The sequence below is a fragment of the Tenrec ecaudatus genome, chromosome 1 (assembly GCF_050624435.1).
Source record: "Tenrec ecaudatus isolate mTenEca1 chromosome 1, mTenEca1.hap1, whole genome shotgun sequence".
NCBI lineage: Eukaryota > Metazoa > Chordata > Mammalia > Afrosoricida > Tenrecidae > Tenrec > Tenrec ecaudatus.
The window spans coordinates 143,399,983-143,422,344 of NC_134530.1; the positions used below are offsets into that span (position 1 = coordinate 143,399,983).

General features: G+C 54.2%; 1 protein-coding gene across 1 annotated transcript in view; it reads left to right on the forward strand.

Moving 5' to 3' along the window:
- Nucleotides 1-21,421, forward strand: part of ELAPOR1 (endosome-lysosome associated apoptosis and autophagy regulator 1) — a 40,324-nt gene extending 18,903 nt beyond the window's left edge. Inside the window, exons 6-20 of the mRNA XM_075540284.1 lie at nucleotides 701-789; nucleotides 3,557-3,734; nucleotides 4,231-4,359; nucleotides 4,793-4,883; nucleotides 6,382-6,487; nucleotides 6,802-6,939; nucleotides 7,754-8,017; nucleotides 9,813-9,986; nucleotides 15,013-15,193; nucleotides 15,490-15,586; nucleotides 15,966-16,067; nucleotides 17,266-17,392; nucleotides 17,476-17,654; nucleotides 18,293-18,458; nucleotides 19,246-21,421. Coding sequence (XP_075396399.1) covers nucleotides 701-789; nucleotides 3,557-3,734; nucleotides 4,231-4,359; nucleotides 4,793-4,883; nucleotides 6,382-6,487; nucleotides 6,802-6,939; nucleotides 7,754-8,017; nucleotides 9,813-9,986; nucleotides 15,013-15,193; nucleotides 15,490-15,586; nucleotides 15,966-16,067; nucleotides 17,266-17,392; nucleotides 17,476-17,654; nucleotides 18,293-18,458; nucleotides 19,246-19,314 — 2,090 coding nt within the window. The 3' untranslated portion in view covers nucleotides 19,315-21,421. The remainder of the gene's footprint in view (nucleotides 1-700; nucleotides 790-3,556; nucleotides 3,735-4,230; nucleotides 4,360-4,792; nucleotides 4,884-6,381; nucleotides 6,488-6,801; nucleotides 6,940-7,753; nucleotides 8,018-9,812; nucleotides 9,987-15,012; nucleotides 15,194-15,489; nucleotides 15,587-15,965; nucleotides 16,068-17,265; nucleotides 17,393-17,475; nucleotides 17,655-18,292; nucleotides 18,459-19,245) is intronic.
- Nucleotides 21,422-22,362: the final 941 nt, after the last annotated feature.

The window sequence follows — 22,362 nt, forward strand, 5'->3', positions numbered from 1 at the left end:
GTGGAGGGGACAGCTGCTCTTCAGATTACCAGAAGAGTTGGTAGGAGTGTCCAGAGAAGTGAAATCCATGGCTTCCAAATGGGAGGCATTGAGCTCGTTAGGGCCTGGCCGGGTTTCGTAGCGTGAGGGCAGCACTAACGGAGACGCCAGGAGAACATTGGGGCAGAATCACCGCTTGCTTTGGGGAACGTGGAAGGGGCCGTCTGTCTTCCGTGGAGCTGGAGGAGCCGATCAGCTTACTTGTCCAGGACGATTTCAGGGGGAAGGGGGAGTCCTTTGCCCTCAGCTTGAAGGCCCAGAGATTCATTCTGGTAAAGATTAACTTCAGATTATGAAGGCACCCCCTCAGTCCTTCAGGAGAGAGAAAAGCCACACCCACACTCAGGAATTCGAGGCCCAGGGAGATGGCAGGTTTGGGAGACCTTGGGCTGAGGTGGTTAGCCCCAGAGTCGGGCCGCATACTCTCTCCAGAGGCCGCCGTGTGGCCAATCCGCTTCCTCACACCGGCCAGTGGTCCCGCATCCGCACCTGGGGGAGGAGTGAGGGGCACCCAGTCAGCCGGGCTTTGGGGACTGGCCGTGGGACCCGAGCACTGAGCACTGTAGGTGCTCGGGGTCTCTGTGAGGTGATTGACACTCATGGCTCTGAACCCTGATCTCGGGCATGTGGTCACATATTTGTCCTTGCTTTTTCCCTTTAGAAAAAGGGTCCTCGTCCTGTAAAGTGCGACCAGCCTGCACAGACAAAGACTATTTCTACACGCACACGGCCTGTGACGCCAACGGAGAGGTGGGTAGCGGCGTCTGGGAGCCCTTTTCCCCTAGAGGGCTGTCCCCCACCTCAGGGCCTAATGCCCTGGGTCCCTGTGGCAGTCAGCGGAGCTGGCTCCAGCTGCAGCCCGCAGGTCTCCATGGTGACCCCAAGGCCACCTGGTCTTCTTTGGCTGGTGGCAGGCTCCAGAGGCCGCTCTGACTAAGGGGAATTTACACGCCTTTCCGCACAGTTTAGACTCTAGGGATCCGAAGCCAAGCACCATCTCTAGGAAAGCCTCGCTCTCGGAAAAACCCTAGTGTCAGCCTCTCCTGCCCAGTGTTCCATGGAGGCCTCTTTCCTCCCCATCTCTGCATGCAGTCTCTGTACCTCAGGAGCCGGGCGGTGCAGCATTGGGCTGCTAATCGCAAGGCCTGACACTCACACCCACCGGCTGCTCCGTGGGAGAAATCAAGGTGGTCTGCACCTCTAAAGAGATACAGCTTCTAAGACCCCACAGAATGCACCCTGAGTTCGAATCCACTCCATGCTAGTGAGTTGGCCTTTGCTTTTTGGTTCCTATACCTAATTTCTTTTTACATCTCCAAAAATGGTTAGGTTTCAAACATATCCTACACTGACAAGGCCTCATTAAAGTGACACAGAAAGCCTCTTCTCAAATGGGGTTCACACTCAATTCCAGCTGCCATGGAGTCCCTTCCGACGTGGGATTCCAAGACTAACTCTACCGGAGTGGCGGGTGCCATCTCTCTCCCATGGCGTGGCTGGTGGTTTCCAACTGCACCGACCTATGGTTAGCAGCCCAATGGGTAATCCACTCACCACCCCGGATCTTGCCACAGGTCTGCCCCACTGCCATCGAGTCCCTTCTGACTCAGAGTGACCTTTACGACAGGCACACTGGACGGGAGTAGGAAAGCCTCATCTAGCTCCCTCAGAGCAGCGGTGGTTTCAACCTGCTGACCTTGCCATTAGCGGCCCAGCACGCAGGGCTCCCGTGCGGTATTTGTGGGGACCCTGGTCAGCCCACAGGTGGGAAGCACAAGGTGTCCTTGTCCGCTTCCAGTCAGGAGGGGCTTCCGCAGCATATGTCTGACATATGCTCGATCACGTGGGCTCTGCTTCAGAAAAAGCAAGGAATCTTCCATGTTCCTTGCGTGGCGTCCTGTCTTTCCTGTGCGTAGACACGCTGGTCCATGCCTGCCTGTTCACATGTGATCGTTACCCCCTGGGGCCCATCACATTTGTCCCCTTGGCTCTGCTTTTGTGAGTCGGCAAGAGGAAGACGTCCCACTTCCGGGCTCCTGGAGAATGCTGCCTTGTTCAGCCTCTGCCCCTTCCCTGCCCACCGCCCGGGCTTTCTGCCTCAGAAGTAGTGGGAAGCGCCGTTGTGTCCACAGACAGCCTTGGAGTGCCCACGGAAGCGCCAGGCCTGGTGTTCTGTTCTGGGGACGCAGAGATGACTCAAACAGGCTTCCCTCCGACGACGCCCCTCAGGCCAGCGGCCAGCGAGGGGGAGGCGAAGAGCAGAGGACAGATCAGAGGACGGGCTGACACGGCCACATGCAGGCGTGTTTGGGGAGGGGAGGCCTCCCCGCCCAGCAGCCAGGAGAGCACGGCTGTGTGTCCTGCCATTCGCACCTGAGACTTTATCCTGGACCAGGGGTCCTCAAACTTTTTAAACGGGGCCAGTTCACTGTCCCTCAGGCCGTTGGAGGGCCAAACTATAGTCTATGAACAAATTATGAATAAACTATGAACAAATTCCTATGCGCGTTGGACAAGTCGGCTGCTAAGCAGGTCAGGCAGCGGCGGCAAAAACACCTGGCGAGCCCAATAAATGTCCTTGGTGGGCCATATGTGGCCCGTGGGCCGTGGTTTGAGGACCCCTGTTCTGGACAATCTCAGAAATCTGACTTTCGTTTTCATGGCACCCCCCCCCCCTTGGTGTGTTTGCTGTTGTTGCCTGCTGGTGCCCCACCCTCTCCTGAAGCCAGCTCCTGCCATGACCCTCATCCTTGCCTGTCCACTGAGGCTACCGAAGGCACTTCTCCAAGAGGCAGTGTGCACTAGGCCCCTTCTCCACAGAGCCCTCTCGCAGGAGACAGCCGGGGCTTGGGCTGCTTTGATCACAGGCTCAGGACAGCTGAGCGGAGCCAGGAGGTGCCAGCCAGGGCTCCTCATCCAGTGAAGGTTCATTAGACCTTGTTGTTTCTTATGCCACTGACCTGACATCTGTCTGTCCTTGCTGCTGACAGAGAACATGGCTGTTAAATGGTGAGCTCCTTGCAGACAGGGCCCATATGTCGTCCAGCCCCGAGTCCCCAGAGCTGACCCAGAAATGTACGAGGCTGCCGGTATGAGTTTGCTCTATGAAGGGGCAAAGACGTGCCACGTGGAAGGCCGGGGCAACATCCTAGAGGCCCACTCTTTCCCAGGTGGTGTAAGCCACCTCCCCTCCGGCCCTTGCTGAGTTCTGGCATGCTCCCCAACTGCTGCTTCTGTGGACTCGGAGCTTTCTCTGGGGGCAGTTGGTCTCACAATGTTCTTCATCACATGAGCCCTCCGTCGCCCTGTCCCTCCTTACCCAGCAGGCTTTTTTGAGCATGACCCTGGGCCGGGCACTGGTTTGGGGGCTGGGGACTCATCCATGACCAAGCAGTCTCCAGCCTTGGTAGAGCTTTGCTTTTACCCTAGAACCCCTTTCCCCTCCATCTCCCCACATCCTCAAGTGAGATCCCAGAAGTTCCACACAGGCTGAGCCAGGCCTTATCTGTTTGTGCAGACACAGCTCATGTACAAATGGGCCGAGCCGAAACTCTGCAGCGAGGATCTGGAAGGGGCGGTGAAGTTGCCCGCCTCGGGCGTGAAGACCCTTTGCCCACCTTGCAACCCGGGCTTCTTCAAAACCAACAGCAGCACCTGCCAGCCCTGCCCCTATGGCTCGTACTCCAACGGATCTGGTAAACCCCCTCACCAGCATGGTGTCCACGCCCATGGCACCCATGTGGGCAAGCCGAGTGGGTGCTTGAGGGGCCGGCTGCACAGACTCTGCCCTTCCCAGGGAGGCAGTGAGGACTGGGTTCAGAAGAGTGGCCAGGGGCTGGCCCAGGAGTGGGCCAGAGTCAGTCTTGAGAATCACCCACCTCCTGTCTCTTTCTAAGGGAGACAATGTGGCTCAGGCATGAAGGTACCCAGCCGGCACCACATAAACTCCCGCCAGTGGCAGGGATGCGAGCTAGAGGTGAAGGGGGGAGGGGCAGGGAGAGGGGCTGGCTTGACTCAAATAGAGCCTGCTGGCAGAATGTCCCTTGAGCCCGTTTGCTGTGACTGCACTGACCCTTGGCACCATCTTTGCTTGGCTGCCCACCACTGTTGGCCCTTGTCCGAGGGCCAGTGCCTCCCGTCAGAGCGCCCACAGCCTGCCTGCTGAGAGTGTGGGTCTTGTGGTTCCCCCAGACTGTACCCACTGCCCAGCTGGGACTGAACCTGCCCTCGGCTTCGAATACAAATGGTGGAACACTCTGCCCACCAACATGGAGACAACCGTTCTCAGTGGGATCAACTTTGAGTACAAGGGCATGACAGGTAATTGCCCCTCCCGTCCCCCTGACCCCAGCGGCTCCCTGAACCCCCAGTGGGAGTGGGGGTGGGCTCTTTCAACTTCCTGCTCCATCAAAACAGACGCGTCTGAGAAAAACGTGAATCACGGCGTTTATGCCCGGGAAGGTGCCATCACTCCTGGGCATCTGAAAGGGCTTCAGTAAGGCCATGAGAAAACCCCGGGATCTTTTTGTTCAGTTTTCCCACTAGTGTCTGAAGCTCCCGGCAGGCCCCCAGAACTGCCCCCAGAGGCCAGCCCAGGGATTACAGGCTCCTCACCTGCAGGGGCCAGGGGCTAAGTAGCAGTGTGTGACTGTTGTCGTGTTGCGCACCATCTCAAAGGTGCACCATCTTGCAGAGGTGGGTGCACATCTGCCCTGCGCTGGAGAGGCACTAACGGTCTCCTGTCCTTCTCCAGGCTGGGAGGTGGCCGGCGATTATATTTACACCGCTGTGGGAGCCTCAGACAACGACTTCATGATCCTCACGCTGGTTGTGCCAGGATTCAGGTGAGGATTGCAAGGCCAAGTCCAGCAGAAGTACACGCGGGCGTAGGCCTGCACATCTCTGACCAGTGCATCTCTGGGCAGCGGAAACCACGCGCTCCGATGACTAGACTGAAGGTTGGAGGTGCAAACCCACATAGGGGCACCACAGAAGAAAGGCCTGGCCATCTGCTAGCATAAACATTAGAGCCCAGCGAACCCGGGGGAGCGGAGTTGGCCTTTGTGCTGCATCTGGTCAGGTGCTGTGGTTGCAGCAGAGGCGGCTCCGGAGCTGTCTCTCCTTTCCTTTGAAAACACATGAGCAGAACAGAGAGGAGGGCCTGGAAGCTGGCGCCGCTTCTCCAATGATGCCCAGGCTGCTGGGCCCCAGGCATGCTGGGTCACAGGTCTAGCTTCCCCAGCAGTTGGGGAATCCTTCCTCCTCCCAGCACTAAAACGAAGCCACACTCACTGCCATCGAGCCAATGCCAACTCGTAGCGACGCCTATAGGACAGGTTAGAACTGCCCTGTGGGGTTGCTAGACTGTACCTGTTGAAAGCCGCCTCTTTCGCCCTCGGACCTGCTGGTGGTTTCAAACCATTCACCTTGTGGTTAGCAGCCCACGTGTAATCACTAGGCCACCAAGGCACCTCCCTTCCAGCACGGGATAAAATGAAAGATTTTAAAGCAGTGTTGCAAGTGAGTGCCCACAGCCCAGTCTCCGGAGAAGGGGCGGGGGGCAGCGATTGTGCTTCCTGGGACAGCTGTGTGCACACGCCAATGTAGATACCGGGACAGCTGTGTGCACACGCCAATGTAGATACCGGGACAGCTGTGTGCACACGCCAGTGGAGAGCCTGGGACAGCTGTGTGCACACGCCCATGGAGAGCCTGGGACAGCTGTGTGCACACGCCCATGGAGAGCCTGGGACAGCTGTGTGCACACGCCCATGGAGAGCCTATCTGGGGCGCCCTGCCAACAGAACCAAGCACAGGCATTGCTGTAGTGGGAGACACAGGGTGCTCAAACATCACCCATGTTGGCTAGGGGCCTCTGGCTGCATCCCCTGGCCTTCCGAGGCTTCAGGCTCCCACCTGTAAAGCCACAGGGGTGGACCATCTGTGCTTAGAAGTTGTGCACAGCCCAACCTTGTGGTGAGGGCAGCCTCAGACTCCAGGAATACTGCTAGAGCCAAACAGAAAGCCAGAAACGGATGTCCTGGGTCAAAGCAGACCGACTGTTCTGTCCAAGCGTGTATGAAGAGGAAGGGACCCACAGACTGGGCTCCTCTGTTGCCTTTAGGTCTCGCCACAAGGGTGGGAGGGAGACAAGAAAGGTAGCATCCCTGTATGTTACACATGAGGAAATCTTGTCAGGCCAGAGCTAGGTCAGACTGCTAGGGTGGCAGAACTGGACCTCCCCACACTCCAGAACCCAGGCCTGCCCCCTTCCCCCTCCCCCAGCACACCTATGGCTCCAGCCTGGCCTGCGGAGCTGACTTGTAGCCTCTGTCCCCACAGGCCACCCCAGTCCGTGATGGCAGACACTGAGAATAAAGAGGTGGCCAGGATTACGTTTGTCTTTGAGACCATCTGCTCTGTGAACTGCGAGCTCTACTTCATGGTGGTATGTGCAGGGGGCTCCTGGGGACTCTTCTGAGGGAGAACTGGCCCCCTGGGTGTCAGCATCACCCACATTGAAAGGGCTCCCACTGAACCTCAGGGAATTCCCACGGGTGTGTTGTCACACTTGGGGTGACGGTGGTGCACACATACTCTCCGGCTGCCACCCGGCTCCTGGATTCCTTTTTCTTTCCAGCACCAGAGAGGTTAAGCCCACTTTAAAACAGGGCTACCAGAGCCCACAGAGCGCTCTCTTTCTCTGGGGTGCGGAGAAAGGCAGGCTTTGCTTTTCCTTACACTCGTCTGTCCTGGGCTCAGGGCATGAACTCCAGGACCAACACTCCCGTGGAGACGTGGAAAGGCTCCAAAGGCAAGCAGTCCTACACCTACATCATCGAGAAGAATGCGACCATGAGCTTCACCTGGGCTTTCCAGAGGACCACCTTCCACGAGGCAGTGAGTCTTTCCCTTGCCTCAACTCCCCCGGACTCCAGGTGTTCCTCGGGAGTGAGTTGGGGATTTCAAATCCCAGCCTTAGAAGGCTCTCAAGATGCCAGAGAACCGCCTAACGCAGCCCTCTAAGCATCATCCAGTCTTGTCGGAAAGACTGGCAGGCGCAGTGAGGCTCATCCATCCATAGCAGTCCCCAACCCCGAGGACACCTGGGCCTGGCCCATTCACTGTTACAGTCCTGTTGTTTGTTTGTAATAAGAATAAGAATATCTGTGTGTGTGTGTGTGTGTGTGTGTTTTCCCTCACTTCAAGGAATATGAGCTCATTGCAGAAAACTAAAAAAAGAAGAAGAAGAAGCAAGAGGAAGACAAGAAATCACCCCTAGTCCTACTGCCCAGAGATTAGCCATTACCACCTAGATGTCAATGGATCAGCTCTTAGGTTCTCTGTGGCCAACAGTGCCACAGGGAGATATACTGTTATATGGGAACAGCAGGCCTTTCCCTTGTAAAAGGAAAAAATTAAGTTTTTGTAGAATATCCTGTATACAGACTTTACTCCCCTACAAATACCTTTCCCCCCGTTTACAAGGAAAAGACCGGCTTTTTTTTCACATCACAGTATCTCAGGATGCTGAAAAACCTTATCCCCCATTTGAAGTGGCCCTGTCTCCTTTTACAGGGACACATGCAGTCACTGCTCAGTGGGGGGGGGGGGGCAGTAGCAGGGGCCTAAGATCTCTCCAAGGTACTCATCCTGGGATGAAATGGACTCCCTCTTGGCTCCGCGTCTGCAACGCTGCTCTTCCTGTCTCCAGGGCAGAAAGTACACCAGCGATGTGGCCAAGCTTTACTCCATCAACATCACCAACGCCATGGATGGGGTGGCCTCCTACTGCCGCCCCTGCGCCCTGGAAGCTTCGGACACAGGCTCCTCCTGCACCTCTTGCCCAGCCGGCTACTATATTGATCGAGGCTCTGGAGCCTGCCGTTCCTGCCCCTCAGATACCATCCTGAAAGCCCACCAGCCGTACGGCATCCAGGCCTGCACGGCCTGTGGTCCAGGGACGAAGAGCAACAAGGTGCCAGTTTTCTGCCAGGCTTTCTCACACACACCCCCATTGGATCTCCTCTGAGGGTGCCAGGTCCTAGGGTGGGGTCCTTGGGGGCTCCCCATGGCATGCCCCCTCACCTGCCCATCCATGGAGGGAAAGGTGGTTGCTGTAGGAGTTGCCTTCCAGGGTCCAGACCTCCAGTCCTTGCCAAGGTAAGGGAGATGTGTGACCATCTATCTGCTCAGGGGTCTGAAGGGAAGGAAGAGCGGGATCCGGGGCTGGAACGCCACTTAGTCCCATGCAGCCTGTTATCATGGGGATGTCCCCTCTCTTCTTTGGGAAGTCGGCCCCACCTGTGCTGGGACAGACATGAATGGGTGGATCTTGCTCTTCCCCACCCCAGTGGTTTCTCCACTGTCCAGTATGAAGACCCCTCGGTAACGTGGGAAGGCAGTACTGCCGCCCCAAGGACTCTCTGCACCCAGGAGAGCCCATAGGACTGAAAGCACTCAGCGCGGAACGCTTTTGAGTGGATTTGCCTTTTACGGGTCACAACCGCATGGAGGCACATTTGCAAGCTACCGTTGACACAGTCTGCAAATGACATGTGTTTGGTTCTGCTGCACGGTAGATATGATCATTCTGCAGACGCTGGGACCTCTTTCAGCACGCACGCGGGCTTTAGCCACAGCATGACTTCCCTGGAGCGCCCTCTGCTGTTCCGAGAGGGTGGGACAGTGGAGTAAGGCTGCCGATGAAGCCAAACCTGTACTCACTGCCTCCATCTGGAGCTGATGCCAATCACGGCGGTCCCACAGGACTGAGTAGAACTATCCCGGTGCATTTCTGAGACTGTAGCTCTTAAGGAGAGTAGATAAGCCCATCTTTCTCCCTCAGAGTGGCTGGTGATTTTGAACTTCTGTCCTTGCAGTTAGCAGTCCAACTTAGACCTTAAAACAGAGCTAGAAATGGAACTGGGGGAATCAAGCGGCCCTTGAAGTTCAGCTTGCTACAGAGAGCCTGAGAGAGAGGAAGCCATACTCATTCTAAATGTGGGCAGTAGTGGGCTCGGGGTGGCAGTGAGGGCTTTCCCCTTCTGTTCTGCTGTCCTGGGCACCTTTCCTATCTTAGTACCGCACTGTCTTCAGCTTGAAAGTCAGAAGAGCTGTTTTGCATCCTGAGTTGTTTGCTGCCATTGAATTGGCTCCAACTCATAGCAACAAGAGAGAGAAAAGTGTTACCCAATTCTCCTCCCTTGTCGCCAGCCTGGGTGTGCTCTGGGCGTTGTTGCAGCGCAGTGTTCTGGCAGCCCACTGCCTTCTAGCCCAGGGGCCGGACTCCCGGCGCTGTGTCAGACGGGGTTCTGTTCTGATTCCAGGAGTTGGCACTGGTTGCTCTCAGGAAGCAGAGTGCCAGGCCTTTCGTAGTCTGGAAGCCCCTTTAAACCATGGGTGGCCCTGCTGGTGCCAGAGTTCCCCCATCACAGCCACATGCAAGCAACCACGGACAGATGAGTGGCGGTCCACAGCCCAGGCACTCTATGTGCCCAGTGGCACCAAGACCAACTTTGACTGCACTGCTACCAGAATATACTAGGTTTGGGTTTGTACATCAGGTACATCCAATAATTGAATGACAAACCATATAAATCTCCCTGACCCCTGATTGACTTCTTCAGTCCCACTCCACCCACCCACCACCCACCCCTCGGTCCTTACTTCCCTTTGGGCTGGGCCAGGCTGGGGAGCATGACTGATTCTGTCCACTGCAGCCCCTCGGGGGTCCAGTGGCCAGCTGGCTGACCAGAGCCTTCTGCCCGCAGATCCACTCTCTGTGCTTCAACGACTGCTCCTTCTCCACCAGCTTCGCGGGCAGGATGTTGGACTACAACTTCTCAGCTTTGGCACACCCTGTCTCCCTCTCTGGGGGACCCAGCTTCACCTCCAAGGGCTTGAAATACTTCCATCACTTCACCCTGAGTCTCTGCGGGAACCAGGTAAGAGGTGCGAGGGTTGGCGCCGTGAGAAAGGGCACGGCTTGAAAGGCACTGCTAGGACAGAAAGACTTTGGGCAGCGTGGGCATTGGGAGGTCAAAAGGTTTCGTACTTTTTTCCCATTTTATTGAGAGCTCTTACAGATAACAATCCATAGTTCAATTAGATCAAGCATGCTTGTACAGTTGTTGCCACCATCAGTTTCAACACATTTTCTTTCTTCTTGAACTCTGATATCAGCTTCCTTTTATGTTGATGATGATCATATATTTTAGATGATGGTCATGTTCCCTGAAATGAAATCATTTGGATTACAAACATTTAGGAATCTTTCATGTAAATAATTTTTTATTTTTCCTTTATTGTATTTTCCACAAATAGTGGGCTTCCATGTAAACATCAAATATATAAATATATAACACACATAGGTCATATGTGAGGGGCTTTCTCCTTTTGGAAAAACATGGTTGGTGTACACATTATTTGCATCCATATTCCTTCACACTGGGGAAGGTTTTTTAATTTGGTTTTGTTTTCCTCCCCCTTAAAAGCAGTCTTTGGCAATCATGGCGCTTGTTTGCCCAAGGCTAAATAAAGAGTTTGAAGTTCACCTACAAGGAGCCCTAGTGGCAGAGGGTGCTCCTGGGAGTTCACCAGCTGCTCCTGGGGAGAAACACAAGGCTTTCTACTCTCATAATGAGTTACCATCTTGGAAACCCACAGAGGCAATTCTACTGTGTTCTATAGGGTCCCTGTCAGAATCAGAATCGACTCAATGGTAGTGAGTGAGGAATTCACCTACATATTCTTTGAAAAGTCGCTTGAAAGGCTTTATTAAGACAGTGAGTTGGTATACAGAAGGGGTTGGAAAGGGGATTACTACAGATGCAGTTAGGTTAAATTTAACACCTTCCCATCTGACCTCCCTTGTGATCAATTCTAATTTGTTCTCTTTCTGATGGAGGTTTTGTTTTTTATTTCCATTCAAAAATAACATCTTTCTTTTATTTTATTGGGGGCTCTTACATTTCTTATCACAATCCATCCATCCATCCATTGTGTCAAGCACATTTGTAAATTTGTTGCAATCGCTTCTCAGCCTTTTGGCTAAGATCAAGTGTACATTTGTTGCCATCATCATTCTCAAAAGCATTTTCTTTCTACTTGAGCCCTTGGTATCGGCTCCTCATTTTCCCCCTCCCTCATGAACCCTTGATAATTTATAAATCATTATTTGTCATGTCTTACACTGATCTATGTCTCCTTTGACCCACTTTTTGGTTGTCCATCCCCCAGGGAGGGGGTTAAATGTAGATCATTGTGATCTGTTTCCCGTTCTCCCTCCACCCTCCCCTTCCCCTCCTGGTATGCTACTCTCATTATTGGTCCTGGATTCCTGTGTTTCCAGTTCTTATCTGTAACAGTGCACGCTCTAATCTAGCTGGATTTGTGAGGTAGAACTGGGTCATGATAGTGAGGGGGCGGGGAGAAAGAACTAGGAGAAAGTTGTTGTTGCACCCTGACTGGCTGGTCTCTTCCTTGTGACCCTTCTGAAAGGGGATGTCCAATTGTCTACAGATGGGCTTTGGGCACAGCTCCGCACTCCCCTCATTCACAATATGATTTTTTGTTCCTGGTCTTTGATGCCTGATGCCCCCGATGGAGGTTTTCTTTCATCTATTTTACTTTGTTATTGTTAGTTTTTGTTTTTATTCTTTTAAAATGTTTTTCTGTATGTGGATACCAGAAGAGGTAGATCTATTGAGACAGTCACTGGCTTACTGGTTCCTTGGGGTATGACAAGGGAGGTTGGGGATAAACGGGGAGTTAATAATGACAAGTACAATTGTGGTGATTATATAACTCTTTCTTGATGTGATGGAACTATTGGAATATCTGATATGTGAATTATATGCCAGTGAAACTGTTAATAATATATAATATATATTAAAATACATACATATATATATATATATAAAAGCAACAACAAGACAAAAACTAAAAGAAGACAAGGTGGCAATATAACAAACCATCGATCGTTTCGTGACGCTGCAAATACTTTGGATCCAAGAAATGGAATGGGCTCTGCTGCCCTGGACTAGATTACAAAACAAGCCGCAACTAGCAGTTGAGACGTTAGGTTCAAACTTAAAAACTAAGAGTCCCCAGGCTCAGCTGCTAACTGAAAGGCTGCAGGGGTCCTCAGACGTTTTAAACAGGGGCCAGTTCACTGTCCCTCAGACCCGTTGGAGGGCCGGACTATAGTTAAAAAAAACTATGAACAAATTCCTATGCACACTGCACATCTTATTTTGAAGTAAAATAAACAAAAGGGGGAAAACACAGGGGGGAGGGCACCTGTGGCCTGCGGGGCTGTAGTTTGAAAGCCCCTGTTAGAGTTTTGAATCTGCCCAGAGGCACTTCAGAAGAAAAGTCCCACAACTATTTCCCCAAAAACCAGCCCCTGATAACCCGAGCAAAAGTGGCAGTTGGCTCCCAGTTACACTGGCCCTCCAGCACTGGGAATTGACTCGCCCACAACTGGCTTGTGTTTGGGGGTTTTCAAGTGTTTAGTGCAAGATGCTGGGGTGGTGGCCAGTCCTGAACACCACGCAGCTTCTGCCTGTCTTCTGCAGCATGCAAAGAAACACGTATGTTTATTCAGAGAATGTGGCAAGAAATTAACTAAATGTCGCCGCACATATTTTGGACATGTCGTCAGGAGAGACAGGGCTGGCAGGGTTTTGTTCCATTGAGCATCTGGACACTCAGTAGGGCGTGGGAATCGACCCTCCGGCACCTAACCACAGGACCGCAACATGGAAAACCTGAGAGCACTCACTGCCTGTGGCGCGGGGAAGAGCACTGGCAGTACTGGGGGCTGCAGCTGGAACTGCCAGCCCAGGTCAGCAGTTCAAACCCACCCACCAGCGGAGAGATGCGGCTGTCTGCTCCCATAAGGGTTACAGTCTAAGGCGCCCACAGGGGCCGTTCTCCTCTGTCCTACAGGGTCGCCATGAGTCAACACCGACCCGGTGGCAGTGGGCGTGGCATGGGTGCTGCGCGTGTTTAGAAGCCACTTGGGAGGCTAACAGGAACTCTCCGAATGTCAGTCAGCCTGACCCGGGAAACGAACGTGTCTTTAGCAAGCCCTGCTAGAGACAGTGGTGGCGACTGGAGGAACGTAGAGATGTGGGGCTGGGGAGGCTGTGCCTTCTCTCTCTCTCTCTCTCTCTCTCTCTCTCTCTCTCTCTCTCTCTCGCAGTCTCACTGTCTTTGCTCCTTCACTCTTTTCAGTTTGAAAATTAAAATAACTTTTACTCTAGTGTGAAGGTCTCCTGTTCGCATGCTGTATTTACCTACTCCCCACAGTCTGGGGACAGTGGGGGGGGGGGGAAGGAAAGGCCAGCTTTCACCGCGCACATAGCTCCATCTGTAATGAAATGTCTGACACTGGAAAAGTGAGGTTCTAAATTCTTCGTTGTTGCTGAAGGGCTGCTAACAGCCAGGTCAGCGGTTCGAAAACCACCAGCCGCTCATGGACTTTGTGATCCTTTCATACAGTTCCTCATGTTGCGGGGACCACCCCCAACCATTCCATTGTTTTCATTGCTACTTCGTAACTGTAACTTTGCTACTGTTAATAATCATCATGTAAATAGCTGATATGCAAGATGTATTTTCATTGTTACAAATTGAACATAATTAAAGCATAGTGATTAATCACAAAAACATATGTTTTTGTGAAATATATTGTGAAGTATTTACTTCTAATTACAAATAAATGAAATTTTGTTTTGAAGCATGGCGTCGTAGGTGGGCATATCTGCATGTGGGCGGACCCGCCTGGAGACAGAGGAGCCGTGTCTCGGTTCCTGAGACCATTGGAAATATGTGTTGTCCGATGGCCTTGGCGACCCCTGTGAAAGGGTCATTGGACCCCAAAGGGGTTGAGACCTACCGGTTGAGAACTGCTGCTGTAAAGAGTTACAGTCTCAGAAACCCACAGGGGCAATTCTACTGTGTCTTACCAGGTCTCCGGGCACCAGCAGTGACTCGATGGCAGTGTGTGAGTGAGTCCTTGTTGTTAGCTGCCACTGAGTCAGCACCCCCAGCCTCCCCCCCCCCAATAAGGTCACACCATCCAGTCCATAGGGTCTTCACTGGCTGAGTTTTCGAGAGCAGATCTGGAAGCTCCGCTGAAGCCTATTCCACTTACTGGCCCGCAGGCGGCTGGCTGGTGGCTGAGTAGGAAGTACTCTGGTTGGAATTGAGCCTGGGCCCCATCAGGGAAGACGAGAACCCCACCAGTCATCCACCACTGCCCCTGCCAAATGCTTAGCCCACTTGATTTGCGATGCCCGACCAATGTGCTCATCCGAGCAGACCAAGCGATACGCTAGTGCTCCTGAAACGTGACGTTCTTGATGGACAAGTATTTCCTCTCCCATGGGAGCTCCAGGAAGAGGGAGTCTCGAGTCCCAGCTCGTCCTCCAGAGCTCTGCACAGTGAGGGGAGTAAACGCAGGGGGAGAAGTCAGCATCCTTTCAGTACACGCATCTCTCTTTGTGTAATGGAGTTGGTTCTGACTGTCCAAAGTTGGTCAGGAGGACTGCCTTTAACACCTGGAGGTCACTGTATGACACCCTGAGTGGAGACACCGGGCGAGGGGCCCAACTAAGCCACGCCAGATGCTGAAACAAACACCGCTCTTCTCTCAGAGCAGTGACCTGCCTGAAAAACCATATGTGGGCATCAAGGAAGAACCCTGAATTTGCCACCAGCTCACATTGGGCTCCCAGAGAAATCCAAAAGAAACAAAAAGCCCGGGAGCCCTTGCAAAAGTTCCGGAAGCCTGCTTTTCAGCTTTTAAAATTGTTTTTAATCTGTCTTGTCATGAGATCTGGGCTGAATCCTTCCACTGCAGCCTGCCATCGGAAAGCGGAACTTTGATGTGGGAAAAGCCCCCTTTCCCCTTTGCGAGCTCTCCGGGGATGACCCTTTGACGCCCCCCCTCTACTCAAACAGGGTAAAAAGATGTCTGTCTGCACGGACAACGTCACTGACCTCCGGATCCCTGACGGCGACGCAGAGCTCTCCAAGGCCATCACCGCCTACGTCTGCCAGGTGGTCATCATCCCCCCCGAGGTGACGGGCTACAAGGCCGGGGTGTCCTCACAGCCCGTCAGCCTCGCCGACCGCCTCATTGGTAATTAGCCAGTGCCCCACCTTCTTTGAGGCTACGTGTGCATGTGTGTGTGTGTGTCACGTGGAGATGGGAGACACATGGCCCCAGATGAGGGGCGCAGTCTCCTGAACTGTGGCTTCTGTTCCACTCGGGGTGACAAGCGCCCCTGTGCCCTCTGACGTCCGGACACCTCATGGGCCACCTGAGGAAGGGAGGTGGGAAGTGGGGTTGGATGTTGACAGGGATTGGAAGACTCAGTGGTTGCCGGCTCAGGTAAGCAGCGAGAACTAACGAGGGGCGCTGGTTTGATTCGGCAGGGGTGACAACCGGCACGAGTCTGGACGGAATCAGCTCCCCGGCTGACCTCTTCCCACCGGAGCCCGTGGGCATACCGGATGTGATCTTCTTTTACAGGTGAAGCTGAGAGGCGAGCCCAATCGAAACCGCACGCTCCCCTACAATTTTGGTCACACCCACCCTCTCTGGCCACCTACACAGCAAGCCAGAGCGTGTCTAGCAGTGATAGCTAAAAGCTGGACACTCCCTGACCCCAGCTTCGGGCGGGCGAGGGAGGGATCCTGGGTGGTCTGTGGCGGCCTTCCTTCCAGCCTCTGAAGACTCCTGGCTGCTCGGGTGTGGGTGGTGCCCCTCCTAGACTGTGTCTCCCCACGGCTGCTCCCTCCAACGATCAACAAGTCCCCGTGGCCCCAGGGAGGGAATTGCTCCGGGTGGATTTTTCCGCCTAGTGGCTTCCCAGTCACCCAGCTGCGGGTCTCTCTCCTACCCCCTGCAGGTCCAACGACGTGACCCAGTCCTGCAGTTCTGGGAGGTCAACCACCGTCCGCATCAGATGCAACCCACTGAAACCCGCTCCTGGAAGCCTGTCGCTGCCCCCGTAAGACAGAGACAGAGAGTGACCATGAGCGTAAAGGCTCCCTTCCTGGGACTCATTTCATCCCAGGACCTTGCAATGACTGAAACAGAAGGAAGGAGAAACCCATTTGGGATCCATGGGTAGCTAGGCTCTTGCGGGCACACTCCTGAGACCTCACACCTGCCCAAGCCATGATGGCGGCACCTGTGGGGGAGGGCTGTTGTCCCAGATGTTTGCCTGAGAGCCTTCCCTCCAGGGCCCTCTGTAGAGGATGCGGGAAGGCGGGGTCACCAGGGGACACTCTCTGGGGTTCCCTGGCGGCGCCTGGGATCGAGGGTCAGAAGCATGGGGCCAGATGGCTCAGGGACACGGGATTTTACTGAGCGTCTCCTTCGGCTGCGCCCTCCTGGAATTAAAGGGTATAGCTTGCTGTGTTGGAATGACCCTGGAATCAGAAAGAACTGGCCCAGAATTCCAGCTTTGCCAACTGCTGAGCTGGATGACCCGAGGCTGCTCAACGTCTGGAGTTGTGGTGGCCTCGCCTGTACCCCAGGAAGAGCATTCTCCCCGCTGCTCTGCAGCGCAGTGATCGTAGTGACGGTCCGCTAAGAGCCAGATGTGAAGCCCCTCGTGGTCCATCTCTGAGCTGTGTCCTCCTCGGGTGTCCTTTTCCTGATCCGCTGGCTGGGATTGTGGGATTAGTCAAAAGGCTGGGAGAGTGGTGGTTGCTGGGCGTCTCTCCACAATTAAAAGATCCAATTCTGGGTTTACACCCGAGGCACCACGTCAAGAATTCTTGCCCCTCTTTGACCCCAGACTCCCTGCCCTGGTCAACATCTTGAGAGACCACTGTCGTACGGAAGACCATTTGGGGAAACTGCTTCCCAACAAGGGAAGGGGTTGGGGTGGCAGTGGGTGGGGAGCAAAGCCAAAGTTCAAAATGTTGTCCCCCGTTCTTAATGTTTTCCTCATCACCAGTGACAACCATAACAGATACCCATGACCTGAAGTTCACTTCCAAATCCCACCTCCCATTAGACCTCATTCCATGTCAGCAGAGAATAGGGGTGGGGCGGGGCCTGCACACCCCTGGGCATCAGAGTAAGCAGAGAGGGCAGTCTGTGGTGGGGGAGAGGGCACATCGGGCAAGCTGAGGAGGCAAGGCTCCAACCGCCTCTTCCCTGCCAGGCGTACTGAGGCCCCCTTTCTGTTTTGCTAGCTTGTGCTCAGACGGGACCTGTGATGGCTGTAACTTCCACTTCCTGTGGGAGAGCATGGCGGCGTGCCCCCTCTGCGCCCCCACGGACTACCATGCCATCGTCAGCAGCTGTGTGGCTGGGATCCAGGTAGATGTCTCCCTGATGGCGGTCTTGCTGAGCACCGCCGCCCCAAAGGTGGAGAGTGAGCTGTCTTTGGGTTTCTCCCGCAGAAGACGACCTACGTGTGGCGTGAGCCGAAGCTGTGCTCGGGCGGCATCTCCCTGCCTGAGCAGAAAGTCACCATCTGCAAAACTATCGATTTCTGGCTGAAAGTAGGCATCTCTGCAGGGACCTGTACCGCCATCCTGCTCATCGCCCTCACCTGCTACTTCTGGAAAAAGAACCAAAAGTACGTGGTGGGGTGTTGCTGTTTGGAGCTGGGCGCAGTTAAATGGCAGAGCCGGGGAGAGAAACAAACCCAAACCCACTGCCCTCGGGTCATGGCAGCTCACAGCAAGCCTGTGGGGCACAGTAGGACAGCCCGTGGCTTGCAAGGCTGTCACCTAAACGGGCAAACCACCACATCTTACTCCCGAGGGAGGGGGACATCCAAGAGCGGACATTTTGGGGCCTTTTCTCTGGAGTTGGCCGTGGGCTCTCCCCTGGGCACATGTCCACTGTGTGCACCAGTTGTCCGGTGCCCCTACCCTGCAGCAGTGGGTGAAGAGCTGTTCGCAAAAGAAAAGCCATGGACACCAATCATTTGCTGCTGTCGTTAACAGAAAACACTGATTTTGTCATTGCACCATTTCTAGTTAGCTTTGATACCACAGAAGCCTGGGGGGCAGCCGGGGTAGGGGGTGCTGCTGAACCGTTTGCCAGCGTTCCTTTGCTCTACCCCAGCCCCAAGATCCCTTTGCTGTGCCTCCTTCAGGCTGGTTCCTGACTCCTCTGGGCATGGGACTGTTCACAGGCCAGCCTCCCTGCCCTGCTGCTCCTGGCTCCCACCTTCTATCTAGTGCCCTCTCTTTCCCGCGTGTCTCCTAGACTAGAGTACAAGTACTCCAAGCTGGTGATGAACGCCTCTCTCAAGGACTGCGACCTGCCCGCAGCAGACAGCTGTGCCATCATGGAAGGCGAGGACGTGGAGGATGACCTCATCTTCACCAGCAAGAAGTCCATCTTCGGGAAAATCAAATCTCTGACCTCCAAGGTAGGGGCCTGGCCAGGGCCCTGAGGTCACCCTGGAAGGCTGGAGAAGATACCCACCACTTGCTGCTGGAGTGTAAATGCCCCCCCACACACACACACCAGAAGCCTCTTCTCTCTCTCTCTCTCTCTCACATGCACACACACACACGCACACACACGCACACGCCTTCTCTTCTCCCTTGTCTATGCGCACACTAGCTCTCTTGCCCATGGGCCCATGGGCTGCTCTTGACCCGGGCTCCTTCTCTCCCAGCATGCACTACAGTCGGTGGCCTGTTGGGGCCTTGTAGCTCCCAGAAGTACGGAACCAAACCGCGTTGTAAGACTCATCCCCTCCTTTCCTTCTGGCGGGGAGGGTCGGAGAGGTGCGCTCTGCGACCCACTTCTCTGCGGGCGGAGGGGGGCGGCTGAGTCAGGGCGCAGCCTCGCGCGCTGCGGGTGGGCAGTGACTGGGAAGCTCGTGATGCAGCACGGGCCACACCGCGGGGGCTCGCAGGGCCCGGGCCCTTGGCGCTGGGTTCTCTGAGCAGGGCGAGACTGGCTCACTGGGGCCCGTGGGCCTGCGCGACCTGCCACAGTCCAGCAGAGCGGCGGGGCGCGGCCGATCTTAACTAGACGACCCTCGCCCGGGAAGGGGCTGCAGAGGCCCGAGGGGAGCAGAGGGAATTGCTGCCCAGGTGTCCTCGCGCCCCGGAAGGCTTCCCTGTGCCACCCGCTCTCCCACGTCTTTCCTCGGCCCCCACACTGGCCGTGTGCCCAGCAGCCAGCCCCGTCCCCGTGTCTTTCAGAGGACGCCCGACGGGTTTGACTCGGTGCCCCTGAAGACGTCCTCCGGAGGCCCCGACGTGGACCTGTGAGGCCGCCCCGACCCCTCCGCCTCGCCCCGCCCCCTCCGCCTCGCCCCGCCCCCTCCGCAGAGCACCCTGTGAGCCCGGGCCGACCGGGTGCAGGCTTCCCGCAGCACCCACTGCTGGAATCTCTTACTGTGGCCTTATCAGCAGAAGTTTCTATTTCAGATTTTTTTAAAAATAGAGGACCCAAACCCTGCTTGCCCCAAACCTGCCAAATACATCCACACTTGATATTAGCACTCCCTGGCTTGTACTTTGTCTCCCTGTACAGCGCGGCCACGGGAGCCCTAGCGTCAAACGTTGGCCCAGCATCTCCGAGCCCCCCTCCTCGTCACCAGAAGCTACTGCTCCTGCCCTGTTAGGTGAGGGCAGAAACAGCCCTCCTGACCGGCCAGCGGGCTGAGGAGACCTGGAGAACCTATTCTCGAGGGCGTGCAAAGCCTAGGCGGGAGGGCAAGGTGAGGAAACCTTGGTTAGGGACAGTCGTGTTGAGCAAGAGAGGCGACAGAGGGCATCTTAAAAACAGACCACTTTGTTCACCAAGTGTTTTATTACCTTTTCTTAATCATGTGATTAGTAGTCTCACTAGAGCCAAAGGAAAAAGGTCTTTGAGAAAATGACTCACAGCCCTGGTTGACCTGGTCCCCCCCCCATGCTTTCTACCTCCAGTCATTCCACCCACAGTGATGGGAAGCGCCCCACCCTGAGTCCTCCAGTCCTGGAAGGGCATCCTGGGATAGCCTGAGGTAGGCAATAGCTGCTTCTCAGGACCACCCACCTGCTCCACTGCAGAATAAATAGCCTCTGGGCTGGCAAGGTGTCCCTAGGCTGTGTAGCTAATATGCCTGACTGCTAACTGAAGGTTTGAGCCCACTCAAGAAACAGCTGATCTGCTTCCCCAAAAGAAGCCAGTCCTGGAGAACCCTGAGAAGACAGTTCCGCTCTGCTCAATGGCCAAACAGGAACTGACTCCCAGGCGCCAGGCCCTAGCCGCAGAACCAAATGAGCTTCAGGAACGGAAGGCAGGCGGCGTTTACAAGGTGTTTGCCCGACTGAGCTACTTCTCACTAGGAAGCATTGTCTTCCCCTCTCCCCCCACTCTCCTTTGTTTATTCCCCTGCCCGCACAAAAAAAGAAAAAAATTAGACTTCTGGCCCCCACCCCTGACAGCAGCCTTTACAAGAGGTGATCGGCTTTACACGTCGACTATCACCTGTAAGTTTACAGCAACAGAACGGCAGGCCTTTACCGTCTTCAACAGGCAAGTCTTTGTCTCCACCATCGGGCCCATTCATTGGTGGAGAGCCCAGCTGCCCATGATTTCCTCCTGCAGTGGGCACTTGGAAACCGAGACCGGGGATGGCATTCCTAAGTGGTCTGTCTGCCACTGAACGGCTTGTCTGAGTAGTCCAGGTCGCCTCGGCGATGGTCTTCTAAAAGTCAAGGAGAACTGGAGCTGTACCACAACCCCCTGGTCATGAACATGCCACAGAGGGCAGGGAGCCCCTTTGATGGCAGAAAATCAGATCCACCCTCCTTTTTTTGTGGGTGGTAGGCTCTCAGAGTCGTTGGCCATGTCGACTTTCATGCAATGGGTGCAGAAAGCCAGCTCGAGTGCCGCTGTAGAGCCTCTGTCCGGTAGCCCCACCAGCACCCGAGGCCTCTACTTTTCACAGAATAACTTTCTGTGAGGACAGAGGGCACAAAAGAGCCTCAGATTGTTCTGGAAACAGTAAGGGGGGACGTTCCTTGTTGATTTACTTATTCTGACATCTTGAAACTAAGTGTCCCTAGAAAAGCCTCAAACCCAGTGACCTAGTCATACTACTGTGAGGTTCTCCTTAGTGACCTGCTAGGAGCCCCCGAGTTATGTTATTGAGGTCACATGCAGTGACCCCAGCAATTTAGACATGTTAAACTTCTTTAAACAGCTGTATTGAGACACTTCATCTATGATAGAACTAAGATGCACACTTCAGTGACTTTCAGGATACTCGATGAGCTGTGTGTTCGTCACCAGTACACACCTTAGAGTTCATGTGGGGGAGGAAGGCCTTGTCTCCCTGAAACCAGGGCACGCTCGGGTGGTTTGCACAGGCAACTGGGGGAGGGAGGTCAAATGTGGAAGTCCATTTGGTTCCCTAGAATCCTGGGACATAGGGGCGGGGCAGAACCCTCGTCAGACAGGCTCCTCCCTTACTTGAGGGGGATAGAAAGGAAGATGTGATGTATTCCAGGGCCAGGAGCTTGCTTATGCCAACAAACCCATTTTTTTTTTACTCTACATTAAAGATAAGACTGACTATATTTATACAACAGAGACTTTGTAATGGATCTTTCAGCTTTGTGAAACCAAATTTTTGTCCCATCAAGACTGGTTGGGGTTTCCTTTTTACTCTGTATTTTAAGAGTTTGTAGTTTGTTACGGGATGGGTATTGAATGCCACTTTTTTGGTTGAAATAAAACTGTACCTTTCGAGTTGTTTTTTCTTGTATGTGGGTTGGGCAGCTGGATATGTGAGTGTGTTAGTCCAGGTAGTCTAGAGAAACAAATCCAGAGACACTCATATGTGTGTAAGAGAGAACTTTATATCAAAGCAATTGTACATTTAGAAAACATCCCAACCCAGTCCAGATCAAGTCCCTAAGTCTGATATTACCCCATATGTAAATACTAGTCCATAAACTGCTCTTCAGACTCATGCAGCCATGCAATAACGCTGAATGCAGGAAGATCACAGGCCAGTGGGTGCAAAGTCTTGTGGATCCAGTGGTGGTGGAAATATCTCAGCACTGGTGTGGGTCTCCACATGGCTCCTCCAGCTCCAGGGCTCTGGCTGCACCAGTGTAGCTCCATGTGGCTTGTCAGCAGGAAGCCAAAGCAGAGCGTGAGTGCATCTGGCTTCCAGGGAGCTATTTTATCTCCATCAAGCCTCCAAAATGAGGTCATCAAGCTGCGACCTGATTGGCAGGCTAGATTTCACCCCTTCACAAGTTAACAGGAGAGTACATAAGTGCCACAGTGAGTGAGTGGTAAGTGGGTAAGTGTCCTTG